The 16,543-nt window shown below is 40.6% G+C and overlaps 1 protein-coding gene across 9 annotated transcripts in view; it reads left to right on the plus strand.

Moving 5' to 3' along the window:
- Positions 1 to 16,543, plus strand: part of DLG2 (discs, large homolog 2 (Drosophila)) — a 2,293,993-nt gene that overhangs the window by 2,201,939 nt on the left and 75,511 nt on the right. For all 9 annotated transcript variants that reach the window (XM_011938528.1, XM_011938530.1, XM_011938531.1 and 6 more), the window contains one exon: positions 8,306 to 8,482. In XM_011938528.1, coding sequence (XP_011793918.1) covers positions 8,306 to 8,482 — 177 coding nt within the window. The remainder of the gene's footprint in view (positions 1 to 8,305; positions 8,483 to 16,543) is intronic.

Below are 16,543 nucleotides of genomic sequence, written 5' to 3' on the forward strand. Positions count from 1 at the left end.
GAGTCTAAGTCTCTTTGTAAGTCTCTAAGGACTTGCTTTATGAATCTGGGTGCTCCTGTATTGGGTGCATATATCTTTAGGATAGTTAGCTCTTCTTGTTGAATTGATCCTTTTACCATGATGTAATGGCCTCTTTGTCTCTTTTGATCTTTGTTGGTTTAAAGTCTGTTTTATCAGATACTAAGATTTGCAACCCCTGCCTTTTTTTGTTTTCCATTTGCTTGGTAGATCTCCCTCCATCCCTTTATTTTGAGCCTATGTGTGTCTCTACACATGAGATGGGTCTCCTCAATACAGCACACTGATGGGTTTTGATTCTTTATCCAATTTGCCAGTTTGTGTCTTTTAATTAGAGCATTTAGCCCATTTACATTTATGGTTAACATTGTTATGTGTGAATTTGATCCTGTCATTATGACGTTAGCTGATTATTTTGCTTGTTAGTTGATGCAGTTTCTTCCTAGCATCGATGGTCTTTACATTTTGGCATGTTTTTGCAGTGGCTGGTACCAGTTGTTCCTTTCCATGTTTAGTGCTTCCTTCAGGAGCTCTGGTAGGGCAGGCCTGGTTGTGACAAAATCTCTCAACATGTGCTTGTCTGTAAAGAATTTTATTTCTCCTTCACTTATGAAACTTAGTTTGGCTGGATATGAAATTCTGGGTTTAAAATTCTTTTCTTTTAGAATGTGGAATATTGGCCCCCTGTGTCTTCTGGCTTGTAGAGTTTCTCCCGAGAGATCTGCTGTTAGTCTGATGGACTTCCCTTTGTGGATAACCAGACCTTTCTCTCTGGCTGCCCTTAAGATTTTTTCCTTCATTTCAACTTTGGTGAATCTGATAATTATGTGTCTTGGAGTTGTTCTTCTTGAGGAATATCTTTGTGGCATTCTCTGTATGTCCTGAATTTGAATGTTGGCCTGCCTTGCTAGGTTGGGGAAGTTCTCCTGGATAATATCCTGCAGAGTGTTTTCCAACTTGGTTCCATTATCTCCGTCACTTTCAGGTACACCAATCAGACATAGATTTGATCTTTTCTCCTAGTCCCATATTTCTTGGAGGCTTTTTTTGTTTCTTTTTACTCTTTTTTCTCTAAACTTCTCTTCTCACTTCATTTCATTCATTTGATCTTTAATCACTGATACCCTTTCTTCCAGGTGATCGAATTGGTTACTGAAGCTTGTGCATTTGTCTCATAGTTCTTGTACCATGGTTTTCAAGTCTATCGGGTCATTTAAGGAATTGTCTATATTGGTTATTCTAGTTAGCCATTCGTCTAATCACTTTTCAAGGTTTTTATCTTCTTTTGCGATGGGTTCGAACTTCCTTCTTTAGCTCGGAGAGGTTTGATTGTGTGAAGCCTTCTTCTCTCAACTCGTCAAAGTCATTCTCCATCCAGCTTTGTTCTGTTGCTGGCAAGGAGCTACATTCCTTTGGAGGGGGAGAGACACTCAATTTTTAGAATTTTCAGCTTTTCTGTTCTGTTTTTTCCCCATCTTTGTGGTTTTATCTACCTTTGGTATTTGATGATGGTGACCTACAGATGGGGTTTTGATGTGAATGTTCTTTTTGTTGATGTTGATGCTTTTCCTTTCTGTTTGTTAGTTTTCCTTCTAACAGTCAGGACCCTCAGCTGCAAGTCTGTTGGAGTTTGCTGGAGGTCCACTTCAGACCCTGCTTGACTGGGCATCAGCAGCCGAGGCTGCAGAAGAGTGAATATTACTGACAGCAAATGTTGCTGCCTGATCATTCCTCTGGAAGCTTCGTCTCAGAGGGGTGCCTGGCCGTGTGAAGTGTTAGTCTGCCGCTATTGGGGGGTGCCTCCCAGTTAGGCTACTCGGGGGTCAGGGACCCACTTGGGGAGGCAGTCTTTCTGTTCTCAGATATCAAACTCCGTGCTGGGAGAGCCACTACTCTCTTCAAAGCTGTCAGACAGGGACATTTAAATCTGCAGAGGTTTCTGTTGCCTTTTGTTTGGCTATGCCCTGTCCCCAGAGGTGGAATCTACAGAGAGGCAAGCAAGCTTCCCTGAGCTGCGGTGGGCTCCACCCAGTTCAAGCTTCCTGGCCCACTTTGTGTACCTACTCAAGCTTCAGCAATGGCGGGTGCCCTCCCCCAGCTTCACTGCCGCCTTGTAGTTAGATCTCAGGCTGCTGTGCTAGCAATGAGGGAGGCCCTGTGGGCATGAGACCCACTGAGTCAGGCGCAGGATATAATCTCCTGGTGTGCCCTTTGCTAAGACCCAGTGTTAGGAAATGCCCAGTGTTAGGGTGAGAGTGACCCAGTTTTCCAGGTGCTGTGTGTCACGGTTTCCCTTGGCTGGGAAAGGGAATTCCCTTCCCCCTTGCACTTCCTGGGTGAGGCAATGCCTCGCCCTGCTTCAGCTCTCGCTCAGTGGGCTGTACCCTCTGTCCTACACCCACTGTCTGACACGCCCCAGTGAGATGAATCCCGTACCTCAATTGGAAATGCAGAAATCACCTGTCTTCTGCTCACACTGGGAACCGTAGACTGGAGCTGTTCCTATTCGGCCATCTTGGAACCGCCTCTCATTGGTACCTGTTTTCTTGACGGCTGTAACCTAATAACCATTTGCAGTTTATGAAGGCTACCATTTCCTTGGCTTGTGGTCCTCTTCCCCTAACTTTGAAGACAGCAGTGGTGGGTCAAGTCCTTCCCAAGTCACATCTCTCTGATCTACTCTTTTTGTCTTCCTCTTCCACTTATAAAGATTCATGCAATTTGATTGGGTCCACCCAGATAATCCAGGACAATCTCTCCCTCTCAAGATCCTTAACCTTAATCACATCTCCAAGTCCCTTTTGCTGTATAAGATAAAATATTCATAAACTCTGAGAATTAAAGTGTAGCCTTTTTGGGAGAGTGAGTTAAGGATATTATTTCTCCTACCATATCCTTGTTAACTGTGTAACACATCAAATAATTTTTCCTATTCTTAGTGATACTGTCTCTCCATCCTCATCATTCACTGCTATCCTAGCTTTAAAGTGGTACAGCCAAAACTAAATTCCCTGGTATACATAGTAAACACCAATACTTTTAAGGTCCATGATTGTTAAATACTACCTCAATCTAAGCCCAAGTGGAGAGTGTGAGTGTTTTGAGCTGGAAAGAGTTGCTTACAAAACAGCATAGAGGGTGGTATAGCAGGAAATTCATAGGTCTTAGAAGCAGACAGGATTTGAGTCCTGCCTCATCACTTGATAACCAGCATGACACTGAACATGTTGCTTAAATTATCCAAGTCTGTATTTCCTCTTCTATAATACAGGGCTAATATATGCATTGCAGGATACCTGTGAGAACTGAATGTGTCCTCTATAAAGTACTCATGCGTCTTTTTTGCAGGCTAGTCCATAGTATCACTATAAGTGTTATCATCAAATCATGAAATCCTTAGGTATAAGATCTAAGTACAACATTTCTTATCAGGAATTCCAAGAATTCTAAGATTAGGAACATGGGTTTTTGAGTGAGACACATCTATCTATATTTTAATCCTGGTTCTGCTACTTACTATCTTATTTTCATTTCACCTTTTTATATCTCATTTTCTTTATGAGAACAAAAATGCTTACATGGCAGAATTGTTGTCAGAAATAATAAAGCAGAACTCATTTGTGTTGGGTATTTTACATGTATCATCCCATTGTCATATCTCCACAGCACCCTTTTGCGTTAGTGCCATTACTATCTGCATTTCCTAAATAAGAGAACTCCCATCTATGGTAAAGTGGTTATCTAAGAGGTTAGGTAACATGCCCAAATTATACAGCTAAGAATGGCAGAACTGGGACATAAACCCAGGTCTTCTCTGTCTTGGAAGCCTGGGATATAATCCATATGCTATGTTGCCTACCCAATAAATTGAGTGAGACAATGAATATAAAATGCTTACTGCATTGTGCAACACCTGAAAAGCACTATTTTAGTAGGGTACCCAGGTATCTCTCAGCCATATTGCACAGTCATGAGGATGAGCAGCTGCTTCACTCTTCCTTTACTAGACTTCCCCAGTTGGCAAGGGGCCACCACACGTTGAAATTCAGGAGGGGCAGGAGGGATAGGAAAGTTATTACATTATTCATGTCCAATTCTACTCGTCTAATGGACTTGTTAAAAGCACCCTGGAAGGAAAGTGTGAGTCTTAATGGCATTTTATAAAAGTTGCTGTGATGAATTAGCACATAAAGCAAATTAAAAACAGCTTATCGCTTGTTAAATTAGGTGATGGGGCACTGTAGCATTTTTCCCAGATGTGAGGATCCATTAATATCCAAAGGAGCCAGAAGCTGCTGAAATGTGTCAGCTGCTTGGTTTTAGGGACCTGCCAAGTCTGAATAAATGTAATCCTAGAGGGGCAGATTGTCCAAGATCAATAGAGCTCGTGGAAAGAGCCTGTTGCTGAGCTCCTTAGGAAGGACACCTGCATCTAACAGCAGGAGTGGGAAAGTTCCCCTTAAGGACTCTCGGGAATAGAAGAGCACAGGCGAGTGAATGCCTGACCTAGTAGGAACCTCCAGGAATAGTCCCCACTCCCACTTCAAATGGGAATGCAGAGACGTGAGAGAAGAAGGGCTTTCGAAAGCCACCTGAAACATTTTCACACACCTGTATTGAGGATCTACTTTGGGTCCGGCACCCTACTAGGTCCTGAGGATACAGAGATATTTTAGATGTCTTTATGCATAGTCCAGAAAACAGCTTTTAAGTGGCACAATTGGCACACAGACCCCCGATTCAAATTATAATATGTTTTTCAGAATAACAGTTATTATAATAATATCTAACATTTATTGAGCCCTCACTAGTGCCAGGCTAGTGTTACAATACTTTGCATATATTATTTCATTTAATCCTCACCATAACTCTTTTGAGACAGATGGTGTTATTATTTATGCCAGTTTTACAGTTAAGAAAAGCTGAGGCCCAGAGGGGTTAAGTAACTTGCCTAAGATCACATAGTTAAAAAATTGCAAACCTAGGCAGTCTGGCTCCAGAGCTTGCCTTCTTGGCTACTACTTGTCAGCCTTTCTGATGGTTTCTCTACCTCAACTTCCCATAGTTTACATCCAGAAGGAGCCTAGAGTCAGGCCAGCAGTTCAAGGACTTTGGGGATAAGAAATACTTGGACAAGGACTGAGCAGTAAGGGAGTTTCAGGAATTTAGGGAAGAAGTGGTTATCAGCCCTGAAGGGAAGATTAAAAGTCTTTGGCACTGCTAGACTGTGAGCGTGGCCAGAGGGTAACAAGCGGGGAAATTGAGCCATGTAATAAAATGGCCAAGAAAACAGAATTTGGAGTCAGATACACCTCATTTTGTATTCAACCTCCACCACATGTGTTTGTGTGACCTGGGCCAGGCTCCTTAACTTCCTGAGCCTCCTTCCTTCATCTATAAACTGGGGATACTAATTTTTACCTTTAGGGTTGCTGTGACATCAAATAAGACAATGACTACAAAGTTCCAGACCACCTAATAAGGGCATAAGTAGTAGTAGCCATCATAGTTATCATCTTCAACACCTTATCATCACCACCTCCCAGGTTGAATGAGGCGGCAAGGTGAAGAGTACTGAACTAGACTTGGATCTGAAGACCCAAGATCTGGTCCTAGGTTGCTACCACTGAGCTGTGTATTCTGGAGTTAGTCAGTGGGCCCCAGTAGATCTGTCCCTCATCTTTTAACAACAACAACAAAAAAAGTTGGGAGGATAGTACTATGTCTGTCATACCTTCTTCACAGCAACTGATCGAGTCACAACAAGGTAACTTGTGTGAAAATGCTTTGCAATCTATAGAGCGTGTGTTGGGGTTCCCCAAGACAACTCTCAGGTTGATGACTCACCAGGATAGTTCACAGGACTCAGCATGATCATGCTCATGATTATGATTTATTACCGCCAAAAGATACCAAACAATGTTAGGTAAGGGAGCAGGAGCAGAGGACAAAGTCTGGAAAAAATTAGCTGCAAGTTTCCGAGAGTACTCTCTCAGTGGTGTCACACAGGAAGTGCCTAATTCTTCCAGCAACAAATTGCAACAACAGGTGCAAAATGTTGTCTACCAGGGAATCTTATTAGAGACTCAATGTCCAGGTATACTGGGGGCTGGTCACGTAGGCAGCCTCTGCCTAGCACATACCATAATATCAGACTCCCAGAAAGAAAGCAGGTGTTCAGTATAAATGATATTGTTTGTACAAACAGTTTAGGCCCAGTAAGCCATTCTTATGAGAAAATGGTGGGAACTCTCCCAAAATCTAACTTCCCAGATGTCAGCCAAGGGCCACCCTTACAAGCAAGAACAGCAGTCTCAGGCCTGCTACGTTAACTCCTTTTTGCACAGAGTAGAATCTAAAGAAAAGGTTTGTATTAGCATCTACCCAGAAGGAAAAAGGGAGATAATAATAAAAACATCAGTTCATGCTTACTATTTGTTATTGTGTGCCAGGTCCATTTGTCCATACTTTATATGTATATTACCTTATGTAACATTTTACCTATACAGCAACTCAGTAATGGAGGTATTGTTATCATCATTGTCATCATTATCACTATGTTGTATATGAGGAAACTGAAACCTAAAAGAGACTAAGTAACTTGCCCAGCTGACTAGCTGTAAGACTAAGACATAGTAGGAGAGCAGGACATGGACCCAGTAGTCCATATTCATAACCACACTGTACTACACTAGACTGCACATACTATAGGCTTAGTGCTGCATATGTGTTATTTCATTAAGGATCACAGTAGTTCTGGGTGAGTGTTGTTATTAGACTAATTTTGCATCAAAAAACCTGTGGCTCAAGAATGTTAACTAATGTATGTCACATCACAGAATCAGAGAAGTGATAGCTTCAGGAGTGGGTGTTGGTCTTTCCGCAGCTCCCCGTTCCTGACTGGGGCTTTGTCTGAACCTTTGGCAGGGGTGGTCAAGGTGCAAATGATTCATTCCGGGAGCTTGGACCAGGAAACCCTCTCCAAATTCCATCTTTGGGAGACAGTGTTAAGGAAAGGGACTATGTTGCAAGTAATTATACTTTTCCTGCTGTGTTTAAGAGCTCTAGATGCTGTCTTCAGCTCTTTCTTGTTGTCATGGCAGCAGATGTGACATTTCTTTGATGGGCAAAGAAAGAAGAAGAAAACCACACTTGGTCCTCAGTGTGGAAAAATCTAAAATAAAACAGATTTTTAGAAAAATCTGTTCCCCAGATCTTGCTAGTTTTGCATACATAGTAGTTATACTCTAAGGAAATTCTTAGAATGAAATCAAAGGGGAATACACAGACAGGTAGTGAAATCTGCTTCTCTGGGAAAGTCATATGCTGTATGTGTGTGGTGGTGATTTTTGAAAATGGGATATGCAGCAGGATGTGTACAATACAGGAGTGGTGGCAAATGTTCACCTTTTAAAGATGACACCTAGTTTCTAAGGTCTTGTTCATCATTTTGGTTCTGATTCCACCTCCTTCATGCTGCCACTCATACATATTACAGTGCATTGGCCTTAACAAATGCTTAGCAAATGCTTTTTAGTGAGGGCAGCATGATACAGAAAGCAAGAATTGTAATTCAGAGATAAGTGCCATGATGAGGTGAGCTCAGCATTATATGGAAGCAGAAAGATTTGTTGTGCTGTTTATATGACTTTTATCTAGCCATACCCATACATATGCATACATTTTTTAATTTGCTGCATTTTATGCATGTATTCAGGTGATTGCATTAACCTCTTCATCCAGTTGCAGTGGTGGTCCAATATTTCACTGAGTAAAGGGATCACCTACTCAATGGGTGGACATTTGTTACTGTTTTTTCCCATTACGAAAGGAACAGCTCTACAGGCTGATACATCTGAGATGATTTGTTTACAGTACAAAATGCTTCATTTAGAAGGATAGCCATATTTCTCTTTATTATTTTACTTTTTTAGTAATTTTAAAAATTTGATTGTAATACGAGGGGAAAAAATCTCAATTAGGTAGTAAACTGCCTTTCTCATCTTCTATTATCACCTTCTAACATCTGATGGTCTCCAAGAAAAGAAGCAGATCTCAGTTTAGAGGATCTATAGGCTGCCCCTGTAACTTCCAAGAAGAAGCAAGAGCTAACTTTAGTGTGTTGCCAGAGCAGTGAGAGTGTGGACTGTGATCCAGGGAATCATCCCGGGAGTTGATACCACGTGATGATGGGTTCTCAGAGCAAGAGTGAACATTTGAAACCACAGCTCCTAAATCTGTGCTGACAGAGATTCCTAACAGTGTCCTCTTTTGTCCTTTCCTCCAGAGCCATGTTTGACTACGACAAGAGCAAGGACAGTGGGCTTCCAAGTCAAGGACTTAGTTTTAAATATGGAGATATTCTCCACGTTATCAATGCCTCTGATGATGAGTGGTGGCAAGCCAGGAGAGTCATGCTGGAGGGAGACAGTGAGGAGATGGGGGTCATCCCCAGCAAACGGAGGTAAGAATGCCTTTTGTAGCAGAATATTTGCTTTCCAGCTATCCAGGGAGTGGAGATGAGGGAAGAAGAAGGTGGGAGAAACTGTTCACAAAATTAAATTTATTTAAATGGGATAGTCAATCTGCAGGAAAATTGTCAGTGGTGACAGGTGACATGAATTAAAAATCCTCTTTCTCCTATATTAGGGTTTTACCAAAATTGGTGACTGTGACAAGAAATAAAGGAAGAAAGAGAATCGGCTTACACTGTGTTCCTAAAACTTTTACCAGCGTGTTCATGTGCAAACTTGTGCCTATCAGCTTATGTGCTGACTTACAAATTCAGCCCATTTATTTCCAGAGTTTCAACATTTACCAGTGAATTTTATAGAAAGGTCAAGTTGAAGGCAAATGAAGTAGGCAGTTTACTAGGCTAAGGTCCTGGCTATGTAATATCTCCAAATATTGGTGGAAAAAAATGGAAAACCTTCATCTCAAATTCAGATGCTTGGGATACGAGCTGTCAAACATCTGGTAAGGTCTAAGTACTGATTGGGTTTACAATTTTTTTTTTCATTTTTTTTTTTACTGTTTTCTTTACTCTTGTTCCCCACCTCACAACTTCCAATAGCTACCCAGATATTTAGTTCTGTGTAAGTGTTTCCTAAATCAAGAGTATCATGCTTTCTCTTCCAAGCGTTTCTTCAGCTCTGCTTTTGAAAAGGAGAATTGTGCTTCAGAACAGCCAACTCCTTAATCTGTCCCAGCGGATCCATCACCAGACAGGAACTTTCCTTCTCACAAATGTCCCTTTGGCACCAAGATGTCCAAGAAACAGAAATTGGCTCTATCCCAGAGACTAGATATAGTACAAAATCAGTCAGGAATGATGCTTAATAAAAGCAGGCACTAACTTTTCTCAAGCTGCAGATTTCTCAAAGGGCTTTGATCCTCATCTCCAAACACCCAAAATGCCTCTGTAAAATATTCCCAGTGAAGCTGGGTCTTTAAGTGCTATTACACATCAAGTGATTGGGCTAGTACAAACCACAGTGGGAAGATGGGACTTAAACCTCCGAATAACTCTGTGGGATATTTGTGCTCCCGAGACAGCTGATATTCTCTTCTCTCTGCCTGTGGTCATACAGCCTGGAGAAGAATGGGACATGGAAAAATAGGGCTCAGCGGTCGTCAGCTGTTCTCTTACCTTTAGCCAGGAGGAGTCACAGTGAAGGAGCTGAAATTCCAGGGAGCCTCTCCCTCCCCTATGCCAGTGCCTATAGCTCTCCCACCAGCAGAATTCTCTGGGTTTCTTTAAGCCTCTTGGATCCTGGATAATTGCTTGACATTGCTTTGCCAGGGCATTCTGACTGTAGAATGGCTGTGTGTGTTTTCCGAAAGGTTATATGTTTAAACATTGACTCAGCACTGGCTTGTTTATATTCTAGGTCTCTCCATTTCCATTTACTTCACATAAAAGAAAGTCAAGACAAAGTGCCTTTTGGTTTGCTTTGATTTAATTATTTTGAGCTGTCTGAAGAGCTGTTCTCTAGAAGAAGGAGCCATCTTGTTGAATTATGGCCCCAAAGATAGTAATGGGGTGGATGAAGGAAAGCTATGTGGGAATAGATGCCAACTCATTTTAAAGAAATCCTTTCATCAGTTGGAGCTGCATAAAGATGGCATGGACTATCTGGGAAGATAGAAAAGGAATTCAAACTTTGGATATAGGAGTTGAACTATACAATTTTCTGGTTCTTTCCAGCCCTGAGGTTCTATGATTCTAACCAATCTTATCAAGTCATTTGTTTGTTCAATTAGTGCATCATTTTTCTCCAGAAGAACATTCTCAATGCTATTCCTCCTGAAATAATTTTCCACCTGCTGGTAATCATTCTTGAATTAGCTATTTCTCTCTTATTTTGGAAGAGAACCATCTTAACAACCAGAGTATAGCTGACCTGGAAAATAAGTTTAATTAGTGACTGCAATGTTGATGTTTATTTACATTCTACTTTTTATGAAGGGTACAGTAGCTCCACCGCATATATATAATATATATTATATAATATATACATTTATATAATTTATAGCTGTAAATAAATTTCTGCCAAAGTTTCTTTTTAGGATTTTAATTATTTTCAAAATAGTTACTTTTATTGCTTTAAGTATTTGTAAAAGTAATACCTTTTATTGTAGAAAGGTGGGAACATCTAGAAAAACATAAAGAAAATAAAAATCACTTATAATTCTACTCCACAAAGAGTACTCATGTACTTATTGTAATGCAATTTAAAACCTACATTTATTAGGTTGATGTTATTTTTCAATCATTAATTTCTTTCTAGCCTGTTTCCTGAGTATAATTTACCTAGTAGCACTCATCTGGAAATTTTTTAAATCTCATAATGGATAATATCAGTGTTTGACTTTATGCCATTTACAAAAGTGTTTCTCTATTGATAATGTCATTTAATCATCCCAAATGAAACCATGAGATGAAAAGTATGAATGTTATCACCTTCCCCCTCCTTTTTTCTGAAGATAGTGAATAAATTTTATTTAACAAAACATTCCTATTGCACACTAGACACTGTTGTAAGCCCTTTACAATCATTAATTTATTTAAACCTCATTAGAACCCTATGAGTAAGTTGCTATTATTATCCTTATTTTACAAATGAGGAGATTGAGGCACAGAGAGGTTCATTAATGTGCCTGAAATTGCCCATGTAGTAAGTGGTAGAACTGGAATTTGAATCCAGGCTACAGAATTGTACTTAAGACATATGCAATCTTGCCCCGCAAAGGTACAAAAATAGGAGCTGGCAAAATTCAATTCAGCAAGCATTGCTTGGGCAGCATCTGAGTGCCACGTACTGGAGCCCATCACTTGTGGCTCCACTGCCTGGAACCCATCACTTGTGGGACCAACATGTAACTGTGGCACAGCTACTCTGTGATTAGGGCAATGTGAGCTATCTTGTAAAGGCCAGGAAAGTGAAATGGCAGCAGACAGAGAGTGAATTCCATCTGATAACAGCACTGATTATGTATTGCACCAGTTGTTTTCGAATATGTGATCTCAACTTAATCTTCACGAAAACCTCATAAGGAAACTGAGGATCAGAGAAGTCAAGTAACTTACCCAAAAATACACAGCCAGCCACTGACCAAACACCAGTCTCTTTGATAACAAAGCCAGATGGCTTTACACTACACCAGGAACACTACCCTAGGAGCATATGCCAAGTAAGGAAATAGAAAGTCAGGCAATTTAAGTAGCCTGCCAAAATTACAGTGGCAGCAGGGGGCTAAGCCTGGATTCAAACACATGCCTTTCTGATGTCTCTATGAGCAATTGCAAAGGTTTGGGGCTCTTCTTGGCCCTTCAGCTCTCAAGTCTGGTGGCCCACATTTCAGGGTCTCTTAAGAGGGAAAATTGGAAGTCCATGTCTTGCTCCCACCTGGCATAAAGGGACTGACTTTGGCAGCGAGCACCTGAAATAGGGTACCTGTATTACTTCCTTTTTACAGGTAAGGAAATTGGGACCAGTAATGAGAAGTGACGTCATGGGCAGCATTATCATAATCATCTTAGTAGAAGCCTATTGTATAGTGAGTTCTTACTATAGATCAGACATGTTGCTAAACAATTTTCTTATATTATCTCATTTAGCATTCATTATAAATTTTTGAAGTCTGTGCTACTATTCTAATTGTATCAACACAAAATCTAAAATCCTAAGAGGTTGAGGACCACCCTAAGTTATAGACCTGGTAAGTGGAAGAGGCAAAATTCAAACCCAGACTTGTGTGACTTTAAAATCTGGACTCTTAGCATAGAATCACTTTTCTGAGATTACATGGTGTGTAAGAGGTGAAGCTGGATTTTGTTCCATGGTCTTTCTCCTGTTTTTTTTTTTTTGAGACGGAGTACAATACAATCCCAGCTCACTGCAACCTCCACCTCCTGGGTTCAAGCTATTCTTCTGCCTCATCCTCCCGAGTAGCTGGGATTACAGGCACCCGCCACCATACCCGGCTAATTTTTGTACTTTTAGGAGAGACGAGATTTAGCCATATTGACCAGGCTGGTCTCAAACTCTTTACCTCTGGTGATCCACCCACCTCAGCCTCCCAAAATGCTGGAATTACAGGCATAAGCCACTGCTCCCAGCTGTCCCATGGTCTCTTAAGCCAAGTGTCTATTCATTGTTCCCCAGTGATGGGTCACTTGGGCTCTCAGATGGCAGCTTATGGCTGGCATTACATAAGAGTTTACTCACCTAGCCTTCCCAGCAAGCCTGTGGACACTAATGTGAGTGACATTCTAATTCTCCCTCCAACAGGGCCTGTGGAGCACAGGGAAAGGAACTCCCAGGGACAAATGATGTTCCCACTGTCCAGTGCTCCAAGCCTGACCCAATTATGGGTTTGGCCAGAACCTAAAAATACCAGATGGGAGAGAGGGAGAGGGAGACAGTTGGGCTTATTAAAGCATGGCCATTTGGTGCTCTCTGGAGATATGAAATGTCAGAATCGATTGCTCAAATTTTGCCATTCCATTTATGTTTTCGGTATTTTGGTCAGTGATGAGACTTGGACAGGGAGGATTATTTCTGCTCAAACAATCTAATTAATTGCTTGAGTCTAAGTGTGAGTGGGGAAGTAAGGCAGTTGTCCTCATTGAGATTTGATCTGTCTCTTCAGGTGGTCCACAATTTCTTTAGGTGAAAGCCTTTGGACCTTAATATTTATTAGCCAAAGAAGTCTTACTCAGTAAAACAATAAGAGAAAATGATGCTAAATTTTACCTAGATTCTTACCAAGAAAGTAAGTTGTGAAATGGCAAATCACTTTTTATGGGAAAAACTGGTTGTTCAGCAATTCACTTAAACTCCCTGGCCTAATAGTTTTCACAATTAGGTAAAGAACTAGTAGTCCCCTTGAGAGTTCATTTATTTACTCATTCAACAAAGCCTCATTAAGCAACTACTACGTACCCAGCTCATGTCAGACCCTGTATTATAGATATTATAGGTGAAATCCTTAGCACAGTTTCTAACACTTAGTGTACATTCCAATAATAGCTGCTTTCCATTTTTCAAAATTTGAGCTTTTGTTGCCAGAAAAAAAAATACGTCACATTATTTAGAGCCCTATTTTCCAGACTTAAGTCTCATATCAGCAGCAAACCATTCACATGCATCCCAGAAAGAGCTAGAAGAGAGGAAAGGGCTGAGGCAGATGAAGAAGATAAGCCACAGACATAGCCTCCCTGTTAAGGAAAGAGGTTTGCAGAGAACCCCAAGGCAGTAATGCAAGCCTCTGTGATGGGAATGCACTACCAGGGTTGCTGGTGTGCTGAGGAGACGGATCAACTCAAATAGGGATTTAACTAAGCAGACTTCTGTGTTTAAAGTAAATTTATTCTGAATTTTGAGGTCAACCTCTTGTGGTATGCTACTAACTCAATGATTGTATGCTTAAATTTGGTTGGGGCTTATTTAATAATTAATAATATTCATAGCATTCAGGACATTAGGGAGATGGGGATGCAAGGGTATGTTGGTTATCATTTGTAAAAACCTCAGCCCAGACTTCAAAGGATATGTATGTGCCTTCAAACTGTGGAAGCTGCATCCAAAAATCTCACGTTTATTGAGAATTTGGATCATCCAGGTTTGGGAGGTACCTGAATGCTGTCTCCCAAATTGAGTGGCTATAGACAGACACTGAAGTTAGCTGTTAGAGAGTGTATGGTTCAGGCTGTGTTTCTACCACTTTCTGATCTGGCAAGCTTCAAGTCTCTGTTTCTTCAGTTATAAAATGAGATTGAAAATACCTAAATCATTAGGTTGTTGTGGGAACCAAATGAGATGATGTAAATGCAAAGGAACTTTATTAATAATTATATGGTGCAACTCCACTTATTAATGAAACTTTCAACCCAAATGGGAAGCAAAGCTTTTCAACTTCCTTCATGAGTGACCCGGAAGTATATGACCTCCGTATGGCTTCAATTTTTTTTTTTTTTTTTTTTACTTTCTCTATTACCTGTTTGAAGATTAACAATAAACTATAGCAAATGGTAGGTGACTGTATGTGTGTGTGTGTGCATTTGTGTGTGTCTGTGTGTGTGTGTCTGGCTGACTTAATATTCTTTGCAACTTTTTTAAGATTTAAGGGATGAACCACTAAAATCTTCCTAATAGAGACATTTCTCAAGAAAATTGAAAAGGATAAACATGGAAATGGAGTTGAGCTGCAGGGTAGGGGACAATATTAGAATGCTCTGTCTAAGCAGTTCTGAGAGTTGAATACTGAGTTCCTCCTAACATTATGTATGTTTGGAACCTGTATGAGTTCTGTGGGTTTATGCAGAATTTATTTGCACACCCTGATCAAATAACCATGTATTCTCTGCATACTACAGTCATTTTGGCATCACTGAATGATGCCAAAGCATTGACTTTAGCCCAGTTAATGCAAAGAAGCCGGAATAAAGTTAGGGCCCTAACAACAGTTTTAGAAGAATACAAAGAGACGAATGTAAATTACATTTGCACTCGGATTAAAATCGAGAAAAGGTGATGAAGTGATGAAGCTCAAAGGAGGCATTTTACCAGTGAGCATTTTCCACTTGGCAGCTTATCTTATCTAAAATCTATCTTGCTTTCTCACCAATGGTTGTGCGTCTGGTGCAAGTAGAAACTCTTGGTGGAACACATTGTTTTACTTCTTATTTATTTATTTATTTATATTTATTTTTGGGGGAGACAAAGTCTCGCTCTGTCGCCCAGGCTAGAGTGCAATGACATGATCTAGGCTCACTGCAACCTCCACCTCCCAGGTTCAAGTGACTCTCCTGCCTCAGCCTCCCACATAGCTGGGATTACAGGTGCCCGCCAACACACCTGGCTAATTTTTTTTTGTAATTTTAGTGGAGACAGGGTTTCACCATGTTGGCCAGGCTGGTCTCAAACTCCTGACCTCAGGTGATCCACACCTGCCTCAGCTTCCCAATGTGCTGGGATTACAGGCGTGAGCCACCGCACCCGGCCTCACATTGTTTTAACATATGACATTAGATTTGAAAAATTTTGTTCAGCTGTTTACACTCAGATATTCTACTCTCACAATGAAATAAATACATTCTGCAATTCCATTCTGTAACTATAGAAACCCTGATCTTCACTGTGTTTCAGTTGGGAACACAAAAGAGCTCTCAGTTAGAAAGGAGTATGCTGTTAATTATTGATCTATAAATAGCTTAGACTTTATAAACCATTAAGTTTCTGTACGTTCAGGTTTTTTCTTTCTCTTTTTCCCCCACATCTTTGAATTTAAAGCTAGAAATATTTAAACAAGAAGTCATGTTAAAACAATGCAATGAATATTATTTTTGCTGGACAATTATTTATTGAGGACTTGCTATAAAACACCATCGAGTGATAAGTGGGCTTGTACCTTAAGGTACATACAACCCTGTATATGCAGTGCAAATGTAAGTAAACACAAGGAAATCAAGATGTAATGCTGACATGGAGACTGTTCCAGTCAGAAAGGAGCAATCATGTCTAACTGGAGGGGCTCAGAAGAATCAGGGAAATATTTAGATTATTTTCCTCTTTTTCAACCCTGGCCTTCAAACAGGAAAGAGTCCAACCAATTTTATTTTCCTAATATTTCTCAAGCCTTTCCCTCTTCTCCACCCCACTATCATTTCTCATTATTTCTTGCCTGGACTATGGCAACAGCTTTTAAATAGGCCCCCAACCCCCTCCTGCTCCTTCCCTCCTTCAGTCTATCTTCCACCTTGACCAGGGTTGTTTATTTAAAAACTGATCTGATTTTATCACTTTGCTGCTTCATATCCTCTAAGAACTTATGATGATTCCCAAGGAAAAAACTCAAGTCCACAATGTGGATGGATACCCTTTAAAAGGAGTCTGTCACCTCGCTAGCCTCACTGCCCCATCCTATATATCCTATATATATGTACCCTGTACTAGAATCTTTCTGCAATCTTGTAGCTCACTCATATCTTCAGGTTGAGGCATGTGTTGTTCCTGCTGTG

The sequence above is a fragment of the Colobus angolensis genome, unplaced genomic scaffold (genome assembly GCF_000951035.1).
Source record: "Colobus angolensis palliatus isolate OR3802 unplaced genomic scaffold, Cang.pa_1.0 Scaffold174, whole genome shotgun sequence".
Lineage (NCBI taxonomy): Eukaryota > Metazoa > Chordata > Mammalia > Primates > Cercopithecidae > Colobus > Colobus angolensis.